The 24,070-nt window shown below is 43.5% G+C and overlaps 2 protein-coding genes across 10 annotated transcripts; both read left to right on the top strand.

Annotated features, from left to right (window-relative positions):
• The first annotated feature begins 552 nt into the window (after positions 1-552).
• On the top strand, positions 553-1,438 carry LOC127199857 (keratin-associated protein 4-1). 2 transcript variants are annotated; one of them, XM_051157845.1, is made up of 2 exons: positions 553-788; positions 915-1,438. In XM_051157845.1, the coding sequence occupies exons 1-2, from the start codon at positions 617-619 to the stop codon at positions 1,181-1,183; spliced, it is 441 nt and encodes a 146-aa protein (XP_051013802.1). In that variant the 5' UTR covers positions 553-616; the 3' UTR covers positions 1,184-1,438. The 2 variants fall into 2 exon arrangements, with proteins under 2 accessions (XP_051013802.1, XP_051013801.1); XM_051157844.1 differs by having other exon boundaries at positions 553-1,438.
• Positions 1,439-9,076: 7,638 nt separating this feature from the next.
• Positions 9,077-14,094, top strand: LOC127200361 (keratin-associated protein 4-6-like). 8 transcript variants are annotated; one of them, XM_051158554.1, is made up of 3 exons: positions 13,304-13,365; positions 13,426-13,701; positions 13,747-14,094. In XM_051158554.1, exons 1-3 carry the CDS (start codon positions 13,304-13,306, stop codon positions 14,027-14,029), a joined length of 621 nt encoding a protein of 206 aa, XP_051014511.1. In that variant the 3' UTR covers positions 14,030-14,094. The 8 variants fall into 8 exon arrangements, with proteins under 8 accessions (XP_051014509.1, XP_051014511.1, XP_051014515.1 ...); XM_051158552.1 differs by lacking the exon at positions 13,304-13,365 and adding an exon at positions 9,077-9,084 and having other exon boundaries at positions 13,387-14,094; XM_051158558.1 differs by having other exon boundaries at positions 13,606-14,094.
• The last annotated feature ends 9,976 nt before the right edge of the window (positions 14,095-24,070 follow it).

Here is a 24,070-nt window from a genome sequence, read left to right as displayed (position 1 = left end):
TTTATCCTAACTATTCTCTACAAATTGAAAGTTGCATTCTTTCTCACATTTGTTGACATTCTAAATTTCCCTCTTGAGAAATATCACTGTGGGATGGTCCCATGCCCATGTACAAACTCGTTGTCCTCACTTAATCTTAATCCACACGTCAGCACTCACACTTTCTTCTAGCACTTTAACAGTTTACTATTCAAAAGTCTTTAGATATGATAGACACAGTCCCATTACAGGGCTGTTATGAGGCTTCATGATGACATGTGGAATATTGGATCTAGTTTGCTGTGTCAGCTCACAACTCTCAATCAGCTGAGTCAGAACAGGAATCCTTGAAATTTGATGATACACACAAGGAAACAGAAGAGGTGACTCAAGAGAAAAGACTGGATTTGATAAACTCTGACCCTGTGAAAGAAAATAATGCATTCCATCTAACCTTTACATGGAGTCTTCCATAATTAACTAATTTAGTAACTGTTTATTTATTTAGAGAAACAATAACAATAAAATGTCCTGGCAACAACATCAGGGTATAAAAGAGGACAGGGAATAAGGAGACTCACATATCTGAGAAACTCACTCTCTTGAAAACCTACTCAATACCTCCACCTCTGACACCATGGTCAACTCCTGTTGTGGCTCTGTCTGCTCTGAGCAGGGCTGTGATCAAAGTCCCTGCCAGGAGAGCTGCTGCCAGCCCAGCTGCTGCCAGACTACCTGCTGCAGGACCACCTGCTGCCGCCCCAGTGGCTGTGTGTCCAGCTGTTGCAGGCCCAGCTGCCAGACCAGCTGCTGCCGCCCAGTCTGCTGCCAGACCACCTGCCGTCCCAGCTGTGGAGTGTCCAGCTGCTGCCGCCCAGTCTGCTGCCAGACCACCTGCCGTCCCAGCTGTGGAGTGTCCAGCTGCTGCCGCCCAGTCTGCTGCCAGACCACCTGTTGTCAATCCAGCTGCTGCCGTCCAGTGTGCTGCCAGACTACCTGCCGCCCCAGCTGTGGAGTGTCCAGCTGCTGCCGCCCAGTCTGCTGCCAGACTACCTGCCGCCCCAGCTGTGGAGTGTCCAGCTGCTGCCACCCAGTCTGCTTCCAGACCACCTGCCGTCCCAGCTGTGGAGTGTCCAGCTGCTGCCGCCCAGTCTGCTGCCAGACCACTTGCTGCCGTACAACTTGTTCTGGTCCCTCTTGTTGAATTTTGCACCTGACTACCAACCCTGAGGCAACCATAATCACAATGATCTGACCTTCTCATCCATGTTAACTTTTCCATGTCTTAAAGAATTCCTACTTTTATTGTCCTGACACCAGTAAGAAACTGGCAGAAGAGAGTCCTACATTGAGTCCCACTCATGTTTCTGAAGGATCTCCCCTCTACATGCGTATCTCACCTGCCTGGTGCAGCTAAACAGACCCCTCAAGTCTCCAACTGTCATCCTGCTCCTGACCTTCACCATTCTGTGTTAACTACTCTTCAATAAATATTGCCTTATATCAGAAATATATATATCTTCTCATTTATTTTAAAATATTTTATTTTCTAGCACTATTTCTTCCAAGATGAAAAGATGTTTGGGTTGTTGTGAGCATGAAGAAAATTAGTTTTGTTTGCTACTATGTTAGAGGCCTGCGTAGTCCCATGTTTATTGCAGCATTATTTGCATTGGCTGGGAAGCAGAATTAGTCTGTGTCTATCAACTGATGAGTAGTAAATACAATGCCTTATACATAATGGAATGCTCTTTACCCATAAAATGAGTGGAGTCTTGTAATTTGTGATGACATAGAATTGGAAGATGTTAGGAAGTGAAATCAGCCAGACATAGAAAGAAAATACACATGAAGTCACTCAAAGGTGGAATCTGAGAGAGAAGGGGAGAAGAGGGAGGAAGGGAGGGAGAGATTTTATAGAAGCTCCGAGATGCTGGGGACAATAGAGGGACAGAAGTGAAGAATACCAGGTTAACGTGCGATAATACAATTAGAGGAAAGAGTTCTAGTGCTGGAGGTATGGCTCAGTGGTTAAGTACTCTTGCTTCTCCTCCAGAGGACACAGGTTCAATTCCCAGCACCCACATGGCAGCTCACAGCACGGTATCCAACACCTTTGTGTGGCCTCCTCAGGCACCAGGCACACACATGGTTCACTGACAAACACCCAGGCCAAACACCACATACATAAAACAAGCAAGCAAGCAAACAAACAAAAATAGAGCTTTAAAAATTAAATAGTTCTAGTGTTCAATTTCATAGAAAAGTTGCTACAGATGATTACTTTCAAAACCACCTAGAACAAAGCATACTATATATTTTCCCCAGCCAGAAATAATATATGACTGAGAATGTAAATATGTTAACTTGGATGTAAACAGTGTGTCATGCATGCACATATAAAAACATCACATAGTACCCCATAAATATATACACTTTATTTGTCAATTCAAAACAGAAAAGAAAACTGATTTTGCACAAATAATCTACTACCCATATTGTAAAAAGGACTGTATTTCAAGCTAACTTGGTCTACCTTACTTACTTAATTAACAATAATTTACCTCTTGAATTCATAAGATTATTGGCAGGTTCATAGGGCCACTGAACTCTAAGGATAATAAAACATGTGAAGACTAGTAGTTTCCTACAAATAACTCACAGTCTAGCGTTCGAAACAAGGGTCAGTTAATAAAAGGCATGACCCAAGCAGATGGGATGTATTGGGCACAACTTCTCATCTAGACAAGAGTGATATGGGAGGATTTAATTTTTTAAAATATAAATAAAGTGACTTAAAAGCTAATAAATGCAGCCAGGCTTAGTGGCACATGCCTGTAACCCCAGCACTCTGGGGAGGCAGGGGGCAGAGGCAGGCAGATCTCTGTGATCTACAAAGTGAGTCCAAGACAGCCAGGGCTATTACACAGAGAAACCCTACCTCAACAAACAAAAACAAACACTCAGAAAACAAACAAACAAACAAACAAATGAAACCTCCCAAAACCAACAGCAAAAAGGTAAATGTTAGGGAAGTATGAAAGTCACAAATTCATAGAATGAAAAGAGAAAGAGAAAAAGCAAGATAGGGAAAGGGGAGGGGGAGGAGGAGGAGGAGGAGGAGGAAGAGGAGGAGAAAGAGGAGATAGAAGAGGAGGAGGCAGAGGAGGAGGAGGAGGAGGAGGTAGAGGAGGAGGAGGAGGAGGAGGTAGAGGAGGGCAGAGATTCTTTGCATTCTTATAATGGAACATAAAATGAGCCCAGAGATAAACATCCATGGAGCAAACATGGCAGAAAATGGACCATGCTGCTCACTCCCCTGTCACCTTCACATTAACGACACCATGCTAAAAGAATCATGTGTAGTCTAGGAAGCTCTCAGTCAGAGTGGAGTGCACAGAGACTAGTGATGATAACTCTGGGGTGAGGGGGTGAGGGAAGAGCTTAAATAGCAGGCTAGGAAACAGTTTCATGAACGGGACCAGCAAGATGGCTCCAAGGGTAACAGTGCATACTGTCAACCCTGAGACCCATGTGGTGGAGGGGAGAAAGGAGGTAACTGACTCCCACAAGTTCTTCTCTGACCTCCCCACACATGCAGTGGCATGTATGTGTACCACCCGCCCGCCCACACACACATGCAATGGCACTTGTGTGCACTCCCTATATAAACACTTATACACACAAATAGGCAAAGACGTGATAAAAAACAATTTAAAAGTTGCAAGAAGGAAGATCTTGGGCTGTGTTTGAAAGCTGTGTTCTGAGTGTGTCGTTTTGGGACATTCTAAGATCCTGCCAACACTGTCAAAACTCAGGTGGGTTTGGCCATGCCCAGAGGAACAAACAAAATGCCTCTTGAAACTGCGTCACTGGCTTTACTTAAGATACTTGGCCAAAACAAAGCCAATAGAATAGTTACCCCATGGGAAAGACCTGTAAGGCACCAGAGACATTTTAGAGTAGGGGCAGCTTACCCTTCTGGCAATAGTGGAGGAGCATCATCAATAGTGATGTGTAGGCAGCCATGCCTGCATTTAGAGCTGAAGGGCAGATCCAATGGAGAGCCATTAAGAATGGAGTGTCGCATGGCTTGTGGCCGGGGCAGTAAGGAGTTGAGGCTAGGAAGGCTGTTGGATTTCTGCTTGATTGTCATAGTAATGGACTTGTCACTGCCAACATTTGTCTGTGATGGGCAAACCCATTGTTAGACTTACTTGTATTTCATCTTCCTGAGAGGAAGATGTGCCAGTTAGAATATATTAATTTTCATTGTACTTTTTTTTTTTTTTGAGACGATGTTTTTCCATGTAGCTCTGGCTGTTTGGGAGCTCCCTCTGTAGACTAGGCTGGCCTCAAACTCAGAAATATGCTGGCTTCCACTTGCCGAGGGCTGGGATTAAAGGTGTGTGCCGCCACTGCCCAGCCAGAACATATTCTTACTGGCAGAACTGAGTAGGCAACAGGAGATAAAGTCATTGCCCTTCCTGTCTCCCCAGAAGAACTTGGGCAGTCTTTCAAAATATAGGCTGCCATGCTGTTCTACTGAATGCTTTGTGTCAATTGGTTATTTCAAAAAGCAAAGCTTTGATTTGTAGGGTGATACCACCTGTCCAACAAGCAAACATTGGAAGGAAACACACCAACATACATTGGGTGGAATTTCATTCCCCAACTCCCTAATCCCCAGCCTTCACCTAGAGCCATGCTCTTCCTTCTTGCTCAGGAGTCACTCACAGCAGAGTGACTGGTCCTCTGTACAAACCCGTGTTCCATTATGCTACAACGGGAGTGACTTCACATCTATTAGTTTTTGAGATTGCATTCTCATCTCCTGTGTGTCCTATAAAATGAGACCTCGCAGTATGTGTCTAGATTGAGCCATGGGTGAGGGGAAAATAGTGACACCCAGTCACAAATTGTTGGTTCCCCACCACCAATTGGAAGAGAAATTATATGATTCACACAAGGAAGGGACGAGGGTTGATTTGAAAACATCAATTTGAAAGCAAGTGTCTATAGTTACCCAGTTTTATAATGTCTTATCTGTTAACATAACCCATAAAACTAAAGATGCCTCTTGATGGGGGGGCGATATAAGAGGTATAAAAAAGACTCCCAAATTCAGAAAACCTTTTCTCTTCAATACCCAGGGCAAACCTCCAGCTTCAGCCATTGTGGCTCTGTCTTCTCTGATCAGGGCTCTGACCAAGGCTGCTGCCAGAAGAGCAGCTGCTGCCAGACCACCTGCTACAGGACCACCTGCTACAGGACCACCTGCTACAGGACCTCCTGCTACAGGACCACCTGCTACAGGACCACCCGCTACAGGACCACCTGCTACAGGACCACCTGCTACAGGACCACCTGCTACAGGACCACCTGCTACAGGACCACCCGCTACAGGACCACCTGCTACAGGACCACCTGCTACAGGACCACCTGCTACAGGACCACCTGCTACAGGACCACCTGCTACAGGACCACCTGCTACAGGACCACCTGCTACAGGACCACTTGCTGCCAGCTTAGCTCTTGTGTATCGAGCTGCTGTCACTCAGATGTTGTGTGACCAGTGGCTGTAGGCCCATCTGCTGTTTGTCAAGTCACTGCCGCCTCAGTGGCTGCCATCCCAGCTGTTATATGTTGAGCTGTTGTGGCCCCAGCTGCAGCGTGTCCATCTGTTGCCACCCCAGCTGCAGTGTGCCCAGCTGTTGTGGCACCAGGTACAGTGTGTCTAGCTGTTGTAGCCCCAGATGCTGTGTGTCCAGCTTCCTCCATCCTAGCTGTTGTACATCTAGTTGCTGCTGTCCTGTCTTTTGCAAGACCACCGACTGTCACCCACTTTCCTGTGGATCATCTTGTGGAATTTCATTCCCTCAGGCCGACCAACATGTTGCCTGACTGTTTTCTACCACACTTGGTCTTGTTCTGACCCATTACTGCATCTATTCACCTCAATAGTGATGACATCAAGCAACTACTTAAAAACAATTGTTCAGGCTAATGCCAGGTGGAATTGTCATGTCTATGGCCATGGCATTTTGTCAGATGACCCAGTGTGTCACACTAGATCACTGGAGCAGGCTGCTGTTATTGTACATAACTTATGTTTTAATGGAATTATTTACTGTAGGCTGTATCCCTATAAATGCTTTACTAGTATCGTCAACATTTGTAATATTTATTCTCAGCATCTATTTATTTTTATATGGGGAAAATTTTGCATTTCTGTGATCTAAATAAAGAGAATAGAATGTTCAAATGTTAATAAAATTCTATACTAAAGGAAATTGCCAAATCATTAGTTTTTCCCCTTATTGTAAGATTTCCCACTTTAACTTCAAGCTTATTTTTTAAAAAGAGTAACTTCCTTCTCACTGGTTTTGACTATGGACAGACCAGCAATCTTGGGCTGTGGCAAGTGCATATGTTACCCAACATCCAGCTCCTATCTTCTTTAGATAATTCCGTGTGCAGTCTGGGATTTGGATTTGATAGGAAGACCTATGCCGGATAGACATATACATCTTTGACATATACAATTTTATTAATCTTTCCCAGGAAAGTACACAAAACAAGCACTCCCACTGATATGAAACACACAAGCATGCTGACACAGTGTTGGGGTGGTTTGAGGGGGGCTGGTATGGAGGGCAGCATCAGAGGGTTTGCTGGAGGAGAGACTATCACACAAGTGGTAAAGAACAAGTAGCAACAAGTAGCGTAGTGTCACTCTTGCATAGTGCCTGCAGCAAAGCCAGGGACTTTCTAGTGCCATTCCTTCTGTTGGCTATAGCAGTTCTACAGGGTTCCAGTTTATGGCTCTTACCAGGCTCAACAGTGGCACTCCACGGTCACTTCTGGCTCAACAGTGCATCTGCAAACACGTGCCTGCTATAGTGAACTGGACTGCGAGTCGCTGGGCTCTGGTGGGTCCCATCTCCATTCCTACTGAAACCATGTCTTGAATGTCGAAGACTGCAGTCAGTGGCTCATTTTCACTCTCACAAAAGTACTTGAATTCTAAGAGTGTTACACATTCCTGGAAATATTGTATGTTGGGACAATATTTGATGACTTGCCTGGTAGGTTACCTGATAATCAGAAAAAAATGCCTCTGTCCACCCTTCTTGTGTGTGTGCATGTGTGTGTGCCCGCATGTGAGTACACACTAATTCAAAAGCATGTGCACCTTAAAAAACAGAGCAGTTGTGAGAGGTTTGCTCAAGACAAGATAACAGATACAAATAGCTAATAGATGTAAGAAAGGAAGTTAAGTGAACTTGCAACTAAGAAAATGTGACTCTAGAAGTAAATTGATCATAGTCAAGGCTGCGATTGGTCGCAGGGTTGAGGACAATGTGCAGGATCTGGATGGTCTGTGTTGGTGACGATTGTTTCAACTGATGGCTTCTTTGGAGGGCCACATGGCAATAATCACTAAAAATGGAGAGGCAGACCTGTAACCCAATAGTTAGCTGTGGTATGCATGCCTACAATCTCTGCACTCAGGAGGCTGAAACAGAAGGACCCAAGTTTAAGGCCAAACTAGACCAGATTGTGTCTCAGAAAAAACAACAAACAAACAAGCAAACAAACAAAATTCCTATCCAATAATCTCACTTTAAGATTCTAAAGTTCCTGAGGGGGATTATCTTCCCCTGTATATGCTCATAGGGTATCAAGTCTCTTCTTGGTAACCTGCTGTCCTTCCTCTGAGTGCCACCAGGTCTCCCCCTCCAGGGGACATGGTCAAATGTGAGGCACCAGAGTACGTGAGAAAGTCATATCCCACTCTCCACTCAACTGTGGAGAATGTTCTGACCATTGGCTAGATCTGGGTAGGGGTTTAAAGTTTACCGCCTGTATTGTCCTTGGCTGGTGCCTTAGTTTGAGCGGGACCCCTGGGCCCAAGGAACAGTCATAGGGGAGGGGAATAAGGGGAAAATGGGAGGGAGGGAAGAATGGGAGGATACATGGGATGGGATAACCATTGAGATGTAACAAGAATAAATTAATAAAAAAAAGTTTAAAAAAGATTCTAAAGTTTTCTTTGGCTTTGTTTTCTCCTTCTTCTCTGCTTCTGTTTGCCTTTTTGTTGTTTGTTTCTTGTTTTTGTTTTGAGGTATAGTGTCCCTGTGTCTGTCATCTGGGCTGGTCTCAAACTTGCTTCACCTTCTGCAGGACAAAGATGACAGGAACGCATAGCCCCATGCCTGGTTTCTTTTTCCTTTTTGAAGTAGGCATTTATCGCTTTCTCTCTTATGACTTGTTTCTCAGCATCCCGTTAGTTTTGGTATTGCCATTTTGATCTCTACACTCGAAGGGGGCTCTTAAATAAAAAAAGTGAATCAAAACAGCAGGCCTAAACTTTCTTCTTGACTTGGCCCTTTGCCAAGAGTGTGATCACCCCCACACACCTGTTAACGGCCCCACTCTTCCTTATCAATATTAACTTCTAATCCATTAAGTTCAGAAAGAAGACTTGGTATGCTTCCCCCTCCCCCCGCTCTGTCTCCCATGCTGTATTTTATGTTTTTTTTTCAGTTTTGTTCTGTGTTATTTTCTTTGGGGATTTTGATAGGTGTTCCTTCATCTCTATTCCTATGGTGTAATCCCTATCAGTATTTGTTGTAGTATTGGTAGCCGTTTCATAGTAATCGCAGTGTTTCTAAGCTGATAACAATTTCCTTTGCCTACGTGAACCCTCTGCCCTAGCTCCTCCTCCTCCATTACATGCCTTTGGTCCTAGTTTGCTTTCTATCTCTGTGATAAAACACCAGGGAAAAAAAAGCGACCTGGGGGGCGGGGAGGGATTTATTTCAGTTTGCTGTTTATAGTCCATCACTGAGGGAAGACAGAGCAGAAACTCAAGACAGGAACCTGGAGGCAGGAGCTGATGCAGAGGCCATGGAGGAGCGCTGCTTACTGGCTTGCTCTTGCTCCTTATGGCTTACTCAACTGCTTTCTATTATCTCTCAGGATGATCTACCCAGGGGTGACACTGCCCATAGTGAGCTGGGCCACCCCACATCAATCATCAATCAAGAAAATGCACCCCAGGCATTTTCTCTATTGAGGTTCCTCTTTCCAGATGACTCAGTTGTGTTAAGTTGACAAAAACAGACAAACAAACAAACGAACACCCTCAAACCGATCATGAGACTTTTCACATACCAATTGATGTATTTCTCAATATACTGGAATTTAGTTAGTTATTTGAAACACCTGGGTCTTGCAATCTTCATAATTGTCTGCCTATTTGTTTTGTTATTTTGTTCAGGACATATTACCCCTCTTCTGCATTTCAACCAAATCTTCCCATTGCTTTCTGCATATGAAAGTGCCTCCACCCCTTCCAGCTCTGGTCCAGACTTTTTAGATTGGCCGCCTTGGGCCAGAGACTCTGAGTGCCTCTCAGTCTTTGCTTTGGTTCAAATCACTGTCTCATTCCAAGTAGTACCCCAGGAAATTATAGTGTGACCAGTACATTACTGTCCCAAGATGTGAGGCAGAGCCTTGTCATTCAAGAAGCTGGAAAGTTGGGCTTGCTCTCTGTGTGGTCTGTTTCCCTGATTCCTCAGTGACAAGCTGGGAGTTGGCTTTTATCCTGAACCCACTCAGCACAAAGCTGGGTGGAGGACCTCATGGCACCTTCACTCTCTTTCACTCCTGTCCCTTGCAATGGGATAGTTAGTCTTTTACACAACCGTGGACTACACTCCCATTGGCAGGCAGAGGCAGGCAGATTAGTTGGGGCTTGGGGGGTTGGGATTTGTTGCTGGGGAAAGCCTGGGTGGAGAATTGTGGGAAATGTCTACCCACCTGCTGTTTTGGCTTTCAAAGTTGTGGTAATTATCAGCTCCGTCCATTCCAAGGCTAAAAGGTTAACTAAAATTCTGACATATGGAGAACAGCTGAGAAATTTGGGGCCTCACACCTAATAGGAAGCCAAGCCCATTCCAGAGGGCAACGGGAACTGGGTAGTTTTGTCTGCCAGGTGTACACTGAAAGTAGAGAAATAAGCACTGCTCTGGAGCCTCCTTGAAATTGCCTCTTTGATCCCTATCGTCCCCGAGGACTCTTGTATTTAGGAGCTAGTCCCTTTGATGGGAGCTATAAAAGCTGGAGTGCTTGATGTGTAGTCAAACTCCTTTCCAGGGGAAGGTTGTAGACTTGGTTTCGTGGGGGTAGGGACCAGGCCCATAACTACTACTAATTACATGTGCTGCTGGCTCCCAGATGGAAGCTAGTTAAAGGCTTGGCTCTGGAGCATCAGCACTGAGAGGATACAGTCAACCCCCTCCACGGGGAAGCTGCATTGAGGGTGGGGTGTCAGGGAATCACAGTAGCAAGTGCCTACCTGCATGTTGTTTAAAGCCATCTCATTGCCATAGAGCACTGATAAAACCAACCCCCGCCCTTCCCAGAGATAGATGACTTTGGAGTCAGTCTCTCTGTGAGAGCTATAAATGTTGAGGAATTCAGCTGGCCGACCAACTCCTTGCTGGAGAGAGGTCGGGTAGATGATTCTGTACCTCCTGTGAGGCAGGAAAAAGAATACTGGGGAGAGGTATCTTCCAGACACCCGAGTTTCCCCTTCACTCACGAACTCATAGTGGCTGTGGTTGCTTGCGCAAAACCTACACAAGATTAGGCCGGTCAGCATTCCAGCATGGAGCAGCGAGGGGCTCATGAGCCCCTCACTCCTAAGGTGAGGAGCTGTGGTAGCTGAGGGACAGTTAGTTTTCTTGAAGTGTGTGGCTCCTAGTAGGTCAACCATGTCCCAGTGGATGGCCTCACACCCTCGAGTATGTGGGCAGTACAATCGAAGTCAGTGGGTTAACGAGAAGGGGACAGGAAATTAGGAGGGTAGAGGTGGAATTCGGAGCGGTTATGTGGAGGGGTGGGAGATGAATACGATCAAAGTACATCGCATACAAAAGCACATTCTCAGGGCACCAATAAAAATATTGTATTAAAAAAATGTTTTCCTGAGGTCTTTCGAACTCCCTGCCCCTCTGACTCCCAGGTCAATCCATTCCACTTTGTGCCACTTACGTGTGCTTCCATCTTTAAAGTCACACAGCGGCTACACTTCCATCTCTCCTTTGGCAGCTTGTTCTGGGGTATGGAAACTCTAGCTGTGGACTGGGATGTCACAGAGAAAATAAAGAATAGAGGCATGATTTCTAGGCTCTTCCCCAGACTTTTCTGAGTCAGCCCTCCTGATTAAGGCCCTGCCATGTACTCTTTGGGTTTGGAGCAAGCCCATTCCCTCTGACAAGGCATTGCTTTCCAATCTCCCAGCAGGCTCAAGGCATGTATGTGCCTTAGGAGAATGCTGTCCCATGAAATGCACCAGTGGAAATCAGAATTTTATAACAAGAGCAAGATTCAAAATATTTACAACACAGTAACTTAAGGTTGTCGATTAATCAGAATGGCCATCAGACTTAGCTGTGGAACTTGCTCGGCCTTGAAGCCACCTGTGTTCTTAACTGTCTCTTGCTGGGTCACAGGGCTGTGGTGTTGAGGATGACTCCTAGGGCACTTGGGTCAATGGCTGCTTTACCCAACAAACTTCTTCAGCATCTGAACTGGTACTGCTGGCTGACCATCGGGTTGGCCTGGGATGCCCAAACCTCCAGCCTTAGAAGGTCATGGCAAAGATTCACATTTTTAAAAATGTAAATGTACATTCTTTTAAAAACTTTCTGGTTTATAAAGAAAAGAGTTGTCTTGTAAGAAATTTGAGAAGAAAAGCAATCAGACGAAAGTTGAGCCACTAAATAAGATAAAAATGAAAAAAAAATTATAAGAAACCATTATTAATAACTCTATAACCTGCATCAATCTCTCCCTACACATGTTCAAAATAATCCATGTTAGTTACATATTGTATTTTATATAAATTTAAATATAATGAAAAAGATATGGATATAAATATTCTTAGTAATGTAAGCTTTGTTGCTGACTTCAATGTTGATTCCAATGTCCACCCCAGAAAAAATACTGACTTTCAAAAATCTATTCTTTGAAGATTTCATGCATAGATACATTGTTTCTTCATTATATAGCCCTCACTCCTTCTCTCTAACTCTTCTTGACCCTCAACAAATCTCTTTTTCCCCCTCTGGGTCCAGTTGGTGCTGCTTCTCTACTCAGGGATGTGGACCATCCGCTGAGACATGTGTAACCTAGTAACGGTCACCCATCCAAAAAAAAAAAAAACAAAAAACAAAAAAACCCGTGACTCTACCTCTTTAGCTGTGGGTCAGGAGCATCAGGAGCCCTTCTGTGAGTGCTCAGCCATAGCTGAAACATCTATGCTTTTCTCACCCTGCTCCGAGGCTCAAGGGACACTGTAAGAGTGGACAGACAGACAGAATGCATTATCTGGAGGATGGAAAGGAAAGCTGTGCAGTGCCAGCCTCTGGGCATGACAGGGCTGTTGCACCCATGAACTGGAAGAAACAACCATGCTTACTTACATGAGAGCTACACAGTCCTGTACAAAGGCCTATACACATTCCGCCTGTTAAATATATCGACTTTCCAAAACCAGAAAAGCTGTGAGCCGTCTCAAGTCCAGCAAGTGGGGTGGGGATAGTTTGATTGTCATGGGGTTCCCTTGTTGTCGCTCACTGACTGTTTATGGTTAAAGCGGACCGCACTATATAGTTTAACTTGTCTTTTGGTGCTTTTGAGACTTCAGGATATCTCATAGGACCTATTAGGTCTCTTTTCCTTAGAGAATGCTAAAAATATTGTAGGCATTGTGTGAGCTACAGTCAGGACAGAGCCACACCTGGACCATGGAAGAAGCAGAAGGATTTTAAAAGCACACAATGAGCTCAGGGGCGGGAAGATAAAAATGATTCAGGTCAGGAGGGAGGGAGGAATGGGAGGATGCGTGGGATGAGATAGCAAATGAGATGTAATATGAATTATTTTATTTTTCAATAAAAATGTGTTTAAATTTAAAAAAATGATTCAGGAGGAGAGAACGGATGGAGCGAGCATCGGCGCAATTAATTTGAAATACTTAGTCAGTACCTGAACCATGATGATTGTGCTAAGTGTGTTTCAGGAAGTCAATGGATAAGCCTTAACTTCAGTGGGAAAACAAGACAGTGTTTTCCATCAAATGTAGAAAACATAATTGCCCAGTTTGATGTTTATTTACTTAGTAGGATTAACAACAACAAGGAAGGAATGACCCCAGCAGGGTATAAAAGGGGATCCGGGGAACGGACATTCCCAGATTCAAGTCGTACATTCTTTTGGAAATCCATCTCCAATCTACATCCCAGACACCATGGTCAGCTCCTGTTGTGGCTCTGTCAGCTCTGAGGAGGGCTGTAGCCAAGGCTGCTGCCAGCCCAGCTGCTGCCAGCCCAGCTGTTGCCAGCCCAGCTGCTGCCAGCCCAGCTGCTGCAGGCCCACCTGTTGCCAGCCCAGCTGCTGCCAGCCCACCTGCTGCAGGCCCACCTGTTGCCAGCCCAGCTGCTGCCAGACCACCTGCTGCAGGCCCACCTGTTGCCAGCCCAGCTGCTGCCAGACCACCTGCTGCAGGCCCACCTGTTGCCAGCCCAGCTGTTGTGTGTCTAGTTGCTGCAGACCCAGCTGCTGCAGGCCACAGTGCTGCCAGTCTGTATGCTGCCAGCCCAGCTGCTGCCGCCCAAGCTGCTGTGTGTCCAGCTGCTGCAGGCCCCAGTGCTGCCAGTCTGTGTGCTGCCAGCCCACCTGCTGCCGCCCTAGCTGCTGTGTGTCCACCTGCTGCAGGCCCCAGTGCTGCCAGTCTGTGTGCTGCCAGCCCAGCTGCTGCAGGCCCAGCTGCTGCCGCCCCACCTGCTGCATTTCCAGCTGTTGCAGGCCTCCTTGCTGCCAACCCTCCTGCTGCCGCCCCTGCTGCTGTGTGTCCAGCTGTTGCAGGCCTTCCTCCTGCCACCCTAGCTGCTGCTGTGTGTCCAGTTCTTGCAAACCCACCTGCTGTGTGTCCAGCTGTTGCAGGCCCAGCTGCTGTGGTGGTTCTTGTTGCTGAGTGTCCTGACCTGGATCAGCTCTCTTGCCTTAATCCCTCAGTCTATGCATCTATTCAACAGGATATGTGATACACTGCTGCTATAACAAATAGGATCACGGAATGATTTGGAAATGCCTACTGTTTGCTATTATTTATTTTCTTTTAAAAATAATTTTTGATCTACTTCGGAGTTATTGCCAAACCGTCCTTCAAATTGTTTTCGAATTTCTTGCTCTGTTCCCAAATACAAGCTGTTAAATGGTTTGTTTCTAGATTTTTTTTTCTTTCTAATGTTCCCCCCATGCAAATTATTTTTATGTGGCTTGCTTGACATCTCATAATAAACTTTCAACCCTCAAAGGCATAAAACGTGCTTACCTCTCATTCTTCTTATTCTCATTTGCTTTATTTTGGTTCATATTCATTACACATAGTACTAGGTTTCAAAAAGACAACCTCTTTCAAGTGTAGCATGTATTTTCATCATATTCATCCCCATCCTTGTATCCTCCTGCCTCCTTTCCCTTCACTCTCTTCTTCCACTTTCATGTCAAATATACACAATACACTTATTTATCTATATATAACCCAGAACCACAGAAAAAAGAAAATATGCAATCAAACATATCTTACTTAATGTGGCTATTTCCCATCCAATAACATAATTTCATCCTTTTACAAGGTATATAAACTCTGTTGTGTTTATATTCCACATTTTCTTTATTCATAGGTGCCTGGTCTGATTAACAGCTTGGTTATTGTAAATAGCACTGCAGTGAATACGGATATGTGAGTCTCCATGGTGTGCTACCTTAGTCTCCCTTGTGTACACACCAGAACTGGATAACTGAATCACATGGTGTGTCTACTTTTAATCCTTGAGGCATCTCCTTACGGACTTCTATAGGGGCTGAATCAATCTACATTCCCTACCAGAAATGTCTAAGGCTTGTCTTGCCCTGTGTCTTCACCAGCACTTATTGTTACTATACTTTCTATTCTTTTTGCCTGTCTTCCAGTCTCCCTTCCTTCCTCCCTTCCTCCTTTCTTCCTTTCCTCTCTCTCTCTCTCCCCATTTTCTTCTTTCTTCTGTTCCCTTCTTTGTTCTCCCCCTTTTATTTGTGTAGATGATCACACCCTAGACCTTATACATACTAGGCTGACATTCTACCACTGAGTTGCACCTTCCTTCAGCCCTATGTTTGTTTCTTCATGACAGTCATTCTGGCTAGAGTGAGGAATCTTCATGTAACATTTTTTTCACATGTTTATTGACTGCTTGTACTTCAGCTTCTCCTTTGTCCATATTTCTATCTCTTTTTTTCCATGACACAGAAGGACTCAGCATCTGTGGGTGGGGGGTGGTCTTAGACTTGAAAAATTAAATTGGCTTTTATAAATAAGATTTTAAAATTCAGGCTAGAACTTAGTCTCACAGGAAAGGAGACTCATTTGAGAAAGGATTGATACCCAGTTTTCATAATGAGCTAAGGAAGTATGCCATTGAAAGAACAAATGGTCCAACCAGAAATGGACAAATGAACTGAACAGTCACATCTTAAAAGAAGTACAAATGGTTGACTAATATGCATTTAAAACACAAAATGTCTTTATCCATCAGGGAAATACAAATCAAAACTGTGCTGAGATTCCTCACTCCATTCAGAATGGCTGCCTTGAAGAAAGCAAGCAACAAATGCTGGTGAGGATTTGGGGAGGGGAGGAGCCTTCACTATAGCTTGGGAGGAAAGTGAGTGGAGCTGTTATAGAAATTAGCATAGAGGATTTACCAAAACCCGAAAACATATAACCCCACAATCCTGTTAGATTACCCTAGTAATCTTCTGAAGGAAACTGAATCAGTATGCAAACGAGATATCTGTATATGCATAATTATGGTGAAGCTATTCTCATTGGTCACTATAATGGAATCAGCCTAAATGGATGAGTAAGGAAATTATGGTATATACATATACAATGGATGTTATTCAACCAAAAAAAAAAAAAAAAGCCAAAAAAAGTCATGTCATTTACAGAAAAATATTTACAAACACAGAACACTGTGGGGTTTCATTCTTTTTTTTCAAACGTCATCCATGTACATTTATTATTCTCCAAGCACATTAGCCCTGCATTACCATTTCCTTTATCACCCACTCTTGGAGTGTCACTTTCCTTTCTCCAAATAGCTCTCCTTCTACATTCATGGTGTGTGTGTGTGTGTGTGTGTGTGTGTGTGTGTGTGTGTAGATACAAACACATATCTAGATGTAAGATACATAGATCTATATTTTAAACTCTGCATATGCTAAGCAAGCACGCTACCACTGAGCTATATATAGGCACTATGATAGAAAACATGTGATATCTACCTTTCTGATTCCAGCATTTGGCTGGAGAAACAGAAACGCTACACAGAGAAATGTGTCGAAGCTGAACCCAGCTCCTCGAAGGAGGGGTGCCAAAGCCTCATGCACGTGGTAAGCCAGTGCGAGTCAGGCTTACCTTGGTTTGTCAACTTGATGCATCTTCAGAGAGAGGACCTCATTGGATGAATTGCCTCCAATGGACTGGGCTGTGGGCATGCCTGTGTAGCATGTTCTTAACTGTTGATTGACGTGGAAAGTCACTGTGGGCTGGGTTACCCCCCTGTAGTTGGTCTTAGGAGATATAAGAAAAGTAGTCGCATATGAACCTGGAAGCAAGCCAGTGAGTAATATTCCTGAAGTTTCTCCTTGAGCTTTGCCTTTGAGATCCTGCCTTTGGTGATGGGCTGTAAGCTGTATGCTTAAAATAAACTCTTGTCTCCCAAAGATGCTTTTTGGTATTGGAGTTTCTTATAGCAACAGAAAGCAAACCTGATTGGTCACTCATCTCTGGGGGAGACTGCCTGGCAATCTTAGCCCTGGGATAAGCCCATTATTCTCACAATCTTAAACCCAAATGTGGGGACTTGGTATGACAGCGACTCCTGCATGGCAGGCTAGAGCGGGAGAGAGAATCTGTTTAGTCACTCCCCATGCTTCAGGGTGTCATCAGGCATGGTGCTGGGTGAGGCTTATGGTTTGAGATTGAGCTTCTCTGGGGACCCATAAAGAAGGAACAATCACAAGCCAGGGAGCTGAGGATGCCCTGCTACAGCATCTGGGTGGGAAATAGACACCAGAGACAGACGTGAAGAGGGGCAGGTCTGATCTGGACACAATGAAAACTTTAGGCAGGAGAGGAGCAGGTGGTTGGCAACATGAATGAAAATCTCAGGTGGAAAACTGATATTTAGGGAAGGGAAGGGAATGGAACAGGAGTGTTAGAAGTGCTTTTCTTCTCCACTGAGTCATGTGTAGCCATCAGTCATCAGGGCTGCTCAAGGGCTATTCATTTCCTAAACACAAGAGCTTCTGTGGCTATTAGACTACCCCTTGGGTATAATCGTGGGATCACAAGGGTCTTTGCTCCACAACAACTCAGGGTTCTTTCATCCTTCCTATGTTGTAGAACATTTATTAAATTCTATTGTGCTTTTCTATTACCCAGATAGTTCCCCAATAATTGACTGGAGGAGACCTATGGATTTATTTAAACAAGCCTTAAACATAATAACGGGGCAGGTATTATTCAAACTAATTTTCTAAGCTGGTCTGGCTAGCTCCCAGTAGCACTCCCCAAGGTACTTGTCAATATATCATCCTGTCTGGGTTGGATCTGCTCCATCAGGCCATATTCTTTCTCTCCTCCTCCTCCTCCTCCTCCTCTTCCTCCTCCTTCTTCTTCTCCTTCTTTCTTCCTTCTTCTCTCCTCCTGCTTTGTAGTCCCTATCTGAGACCCCAAGCCTGGGGACTAAAACTCCACCTACTTCTCTTCTGCTCAGTTACAGGGTGTCCAGCATTTTTCTTAACCAACCAGAGAATATTGGGGAGCAAAGTTTATATAACATCATTCAGTGTATGCAAGAATGTACTCATCTGGATTGTAACCAGATCTTGGGGCCCAGAAATTAGCAGTTGTACACACAGCTCCAGACTAACTGCTCAACACTCTTATAACAAAGGGAAAAGGAGAAGTCTTTCCTAAGAACTGTCTGTAGAGCCACATTCTTTAGAGCCGGGACACAATGCAGGCTCAGGATACCAGACAAGTCTCCTAACAAGGTCCAATCAGCAGCTCAGACTATTACCCTGGCTACACAAATCTTGCAATAAGGACCAAGATGGGCAGAAATAGACCAAGCACAAAGGAGCCTTGGAAGAATATCATGATTCAAATGGGCTTGTAATTGCCAGAGGGCAGAATGGATTCTCGACGTCATTGCATTATCATCTGGTTCTTGAGTCTTCCTTAGCAACATTAACTCATGCTAAGTCCCTCCTGAGAGGGCAACCTACTCCACCAGCCCAACCTCACAGGGTGAGTCACAAGCTTTTCCCTGAGATGCCCACTTATCCTCTATCAATACCTCTCAGTCATTTGGGGCGAGTCCCTCACACATGCTACATGCCGCATGCCATCATTTACTCTACTTTTTCTTCTTGGGGCTCAGTTTCCAAAGCTCATTACCACATTAAGTTTAATCTCTATATACCACATTCATTTCCGCTGTTCTGGTCTCTGGACTTAAACAGTGCAGGTGCCGGTGGGTTCTGACTGCTTAGAGCAGAGGGGAATTATTTCTTCTGCAAAGTAAACACCACACGTCCAGGAATGCACAAGTGTTTGTGCACAGGGGCTTCAGTGTCCCAGGGTTTAATGTCTGCAGATGGTTGGCATTGTGAGTTAACACCGAACTCACGTTAGCCTGAAATACCTGAAAATTTGTTTTTATAAACCACACCAACCTCTTTGAAATGCACAGTGGCTATTTCTTTTTTTTTCCTTTTTTTTTTATTAATTTATTCTTGTTACATCTCAATGTTTATCCCATCCCTTGTATCCTCCCATTCCTCCCCCCCCCCCATTTTCCCATTATTCCCCTCCCCTATGACTGTTCCTGAGGGGGATTACGTCCCCCTATATATTCTCATAGGGTATCAAGTCTCTTCTCGGCTACTTGCTGTCCTTCCTCTGAGTGCCACCAGGTCTCCCCCTCCAGGGGACATGGTCAAATGTGAGGCACCAGAGTACGTGAGAAAGTCGTATCACACTCTCCACTCAACTGTGGAGACTATTCTGACCATTGGCTAGATCTGGGAAGGGGTTTAAAGTTTACCTCCTGTATTGTCCTTGGCTGGTAACTTAGTTTGAGCGGGACCCCTGGGCCCAAATCTGCCTATCATATTGTTCTACTTGTAGATTTCTAGGACCCTCTGGATCCTTTTATTTTGCTGTTCTCCCATGCATCTCTCATTTAGAGTCCCAATAGGATGCCTTCCCCTCTGTCCCAGTTTCCTGGTAAGTGAAGGCTTTCGTGGGACATGCCCCTTGGGCTAGTATGCAGATATAAGTGAGTATATGCCATTTGATTCTTTCTGCTTCTGGGTTAACTCACTCATTATGATCATTTCTAGCTCAATCCATTTATCCACAAATTTCGGGAATTCCTTGTTTTTAATAGCTGAGTAGTATTCCATAGTGTATATGTACCACAGTTTCTTTATCCACTCTTCTACTGAGGGACACTTAGGCTGTTTCCATGTTCTGGCTATTATGAATAAGGCTGCTATGAACATGGTTGAGCAAATTTTCTTGTTGTGTGCTGGAGCATCTTCTGGGTATATTCCAAGGAGTGGAATAGCTGGGTCTTGAGGAAGCCCTATTCCCATTTTTCTGAGATAGCACCAGATAGTTTTCCAAAGTGGCTGTACTAGTTTGCATTCCCACCAGCAATGAAGGAGTGTTCCTCTCTCCCCACATCCTCGCCAGCATGTGGTGTCGCTTGAATTTTTGATCTTAGCCATTCTGATGGGTGTAAGATGGAATCTCAGAGTTGTTTTGATTTGCATTTCCCTGATGACTAAGGAGGTTGAGCATTTCTTTAAGTGTTTCTCAGCCATTTGATACTCCTCTGTTGAGAATTCTCTGTTTAGTTCCAAGCCCCATTTCTCAATTGGGTTATTCGGTTTGGTGGTGTTTAATTTCTTGAGTTCTTTATATATTTTGGATATTAGACCTTTGTCAGATGTAGGGTTGGTGAAGATTTTTTCCCAGTCTGTAGGCTGTCGCTTTGTTCTCTTGACAGTGTCTCCTGCCTTACAGAAGCTTCTCAGCCTCATGAGGTCCCATTTATTAATGGTTGACATTAAGGCCTGGGCCATTGGTGTTCTGTTCAGGAAGTTGTCTCCTGTGCCAATATGTTCCAGGCTCTTTCCCACTTTTTCTTCTAAGTGGCTTAGTGTCTCTGGTTTTATGTTGAGGTCTTTAATCCACTTGGATTTGAGTTTTGTGCAAGGTGACAAATATGGGTCCAGTTTCATTTTTTTACACATAGACCTCCAGTTAGACCAGCACCATTTGTTGAAGATGCTATCCTTTTTCCATTGAATGGATTTGGCTTCTTTGTCAAAAATCAAGTGACCATATGTGTGTGGATTCATATCTGGGTCTTCGATTCGATTCCACTGATCAACCAGCCTGTTGCTGTGCCAGTACCATGCTGTTTTAATTACTATTGCTTTATAGTACAGTTTGAGATCAGGTATGGAGATTCCTCCGGAGCACCTTTTATTATACAAGATTGTTTTAGCTATTCTGGGTTTTTTGTTTTTCCATATGAAGTTCAGAATTGAACTTTCAATGTCTTTAAAAAATTGTGTAGTTATTTTGATAGGGATTGCATTGAATCTGTAGATTGCTTTTGGTAGGATGGCCATTTTTACTATGTTAATTCTCCCAATCCATGAGCAAGGAAGATCATGCCATCTTCTCAGGTCATCTTCAATCTCTTTCTTCAGAGTTTTGAAATTTTTTTCATACAAGTCCTTCACTTGCTTAGTTAGGGTAACTCCTAGGTATTTTATATTGCTTGTGGCTAATGTGAAGGGTGTGGTTTTCCTAATTTCTTCCTCTGCAAGCTTGTCATTTGTGTATAGGAAGGCTACAGACTTTTTTGAGTTAATTTTGTATCCAGCCAATTTGCTGAAGGTGTTTATCAGCTTTAGGAGTTCTCTGGTGGAGTTTTGAGGGTCACTTATGTACACTATCATATCATCTGCAAAGAGGGATAATTTGACTTCCTCCTTTCCCATTTGGATACCCTTGATCTCCTTTTGTTGTCTTATTGTTCTGGCTAGAACTTCGAGTACTATATTGAAGAGATATGGAGAGAGTGGGCAGCCTTGCCTTGTTCCCGATTTTAGAGGAATTTCCTTGAGTATCTCACCATTTACTTTGATTTTGGCTATTGGCTTGCTGTATATAGCCTTTATTATGTTGAGGAAAGTGCCTTGTATCCCCGATCTCTCTAAAACTTTAAACATGAATGGGTGTTGAATTTTATCAAATGCTTTCTCTGCATCCAAGGAGATGATCATGTGGTTTTTTATTTTCAGTTTGTTTATATGGTGGATTACACTGATGGATTTCCGTATATTAAACCATCCCTGCATGCCTGGAATGAAGCCTACTTGGTCGTGATGAATGATATCTTTGATGTGCTCCTGTATTCGTTTTGCAAGTATTTTATTTAGTATTTTTGCATCTATGTTCATAAGAGAAATTGGTCTGAAATTCTCTTTCTTTGTTGAGTCTTTGTGAGGTTTAGGTATCAATGAGACTATGGCCTCATAGAATGAATTTGGTAATTTTCCATCCATTTCTATCTTTTGGAGTAGCTTGAAGAGTATCGGTATTAGCTCGCCCTTAAAGGTCTGGTAGAATTCTGCACTGAAACCATCTGGCCCTGGGCTTTTTTTGGTTGGGAGACCATCGATGATTGCTTCTATTTCTGTAGGGGAAATGGGACTATTTAGCTTGTTTATCTGTTCTTCATTCAACTTTGGCAAGTGAAATTGTTCAAGAAAATCGTCCATTTCCCTTAAATTTTCAAATTTTGTGGCGTATATGCCTTCAAAGTAGGATCTTATGATTCTTTGAATTTCTTCAGTGTCTGTTGTTATGTCTCCCTTTTCATTTCTGATTTTGTTGATTTCAATACTGTCTCTCTGCCTTTTAGTTAGTTTGGCTAATGGTCTGTCTATCTTGTTGATTTTCTCAAAGAACCAGCTTTTGGTTTTGTTGATTCTTTGGACTGTTTTCCTAGTTTCTAATTTGTTAATTTCAGCCCTGAGTTTGATTATTTCCAGGCATCTACTCCTCTTGGGTGTTTCTGCTTCTTTTTTTTCTAGGGCTTCCAGTTGTGTTGTTAAGATGCTTATGTGCGATGTTTCCAATTTCTTTTTAAAGGCACTTAGTGCTATAAATTTTCCTCTAAGCACTGCTTTCAATGTATCCCACAAATTTGGGTATGTTGTTCCTTCATTTTCATTGAATTTCAGAAACTCCTTGATTTCTTTCTTTATTTCTTCCCTGACCCAGGTGTCATTTAGCAGAGAGTTGTTTAGTTTCCACATACGTGTAGGCTTTTTGTTATTTCTGTTGTTGTTGAATTGCAGCCTAAGAGCATGGTGATCTGATAGGATACAAGGTATTATTTCAATCCTCTTGTATCTGTTGAGGCTTGCTTTGTGACCTACGATGTGATCAATTTTGGAGAAGGTTCCATGGGGTGCAGAGAAGAAGGTGTATTCTTTCTTGTTTGGGTGAAAGGTTCTATAGATATCTGTTAGATCCATTTGACCCATGGCATTGGTTAGTGATGTTATTTCTCGGCTTAGTTTCTGTTTCAATGACTTATCCTTCAGTGAGAGTGGGGTGTTGAAGTCTCCCACTATTATTGTGTGGGGATTGATGTGTGGTTTAAGCTTTTTTAGAAGATCTTTTACAAATGTAGGTGCCCTTGTATTGGAAGCATAGATGTTCAGAATTGTGATGTCATCTTGGTTGACTTTACCTTTGATGAGTATGAAGTGTCCTTCCTCATCCCTTTTGATTAATTTTGGTTGAAAGTCTATTTTGTTCGATACTAAAATGGCTACACCTGCTTGCTTCTTGTGACCATTTGCTTGGAATATATTTTTCCAACCTTTTACCCTGAGGTAATGTCTTTCATTATGGGTGAGATGTGTTTCTTGGATGCAGAAGAATGTTGGATCTTGTTTATGTACCCATTCAGTTAGTCTGTGTCTTTTTATTGGAGAATTGAGGCCATTGATGTTGAGAGATATTAATGACCAGTGACTGTTAAGAGTCTTAATTTTGATGTTGTTTCCAGTCGAGCGTTTGTGTAGTTGTGTTTTTGCCATGGGATAGTTATCTATTTCCTGGGTAGTTTTCGTTGTAGCTTGACCCTTTGGGATGGAATTTTCCTTCTAGTACCTTCTGTAAAGCTGGGTTTGTGGATAGGTGCTGTTTGAATTTGTTTTTGTCATGGAATATTTTGTTTTCTCCATCAATGGTTATTGATAATTTTGCTGGGTAAAGTAGTCTGGCCTGGCATCTGTGGTCTCTTAGGGTTTGCAGGATCTCTGTCCAGGCCCTTCTGGATTTTATGGTCTCTGCTGAGAAGTCGGGTGTAATTCTGATAGGTTTACCATTAAATGTTATTTGGCCCTTTTCCCTTGCAGCTTTTAATATTTTTTCTTTGTTCTGCATGTTTTGTGTTTTGATTATTATGTGGCGGGCAGTTTTTCTCTTCTGGTCAATTCTATTTGTTGTTCTGTAGGCCTCTTGTATGTTTATAGGCATTTCTTTCTTTAGATTGGGGAAATTTTCTTCTATGATTTTGTTGAGAATAGTTTCTGGGCCCTGGAGTCTGATGTCTTCTCTTTCTTCAATGCCTATTATCCTCAGATTTCTTCTTTTCATGGTGTCCTTAATTTCTTGGATGTTTTGTGTCAGGAGTTTTCCAGATTTGGCATTTTCTTTAATGGTTGATTCAATATCTGTGATTGTATCTTCTAGACCTGAGATTCGTTCTTCCATCTCTTGGATTCTGTTAGAAAAGCTCACCTCTGTGTTGCTCGCCTTCTTCTCTGAGGTCTCACGTTCTCGTTTTTCTTCTGTCTGTGT

Source organism: Acomys russatus, chromosome 16, assembly GCF_903995435.1.
Source record: "Acomys russatus chromosome 16, mAcoRus1.1, whole genome shotgun sequence".
Classification (NCBI taxonomy): domain Eukaryota; kingdom Metazoa; phylum Chordata; class Mammalia; order Rodentia; family Muridae; genus Acomys; species Acomys russatus.
The sequence above is the reverse complement of the archived record's forward strand: the minus strand, read 5'-3'. Positions and strand labels throughout refer to the sequence as shown.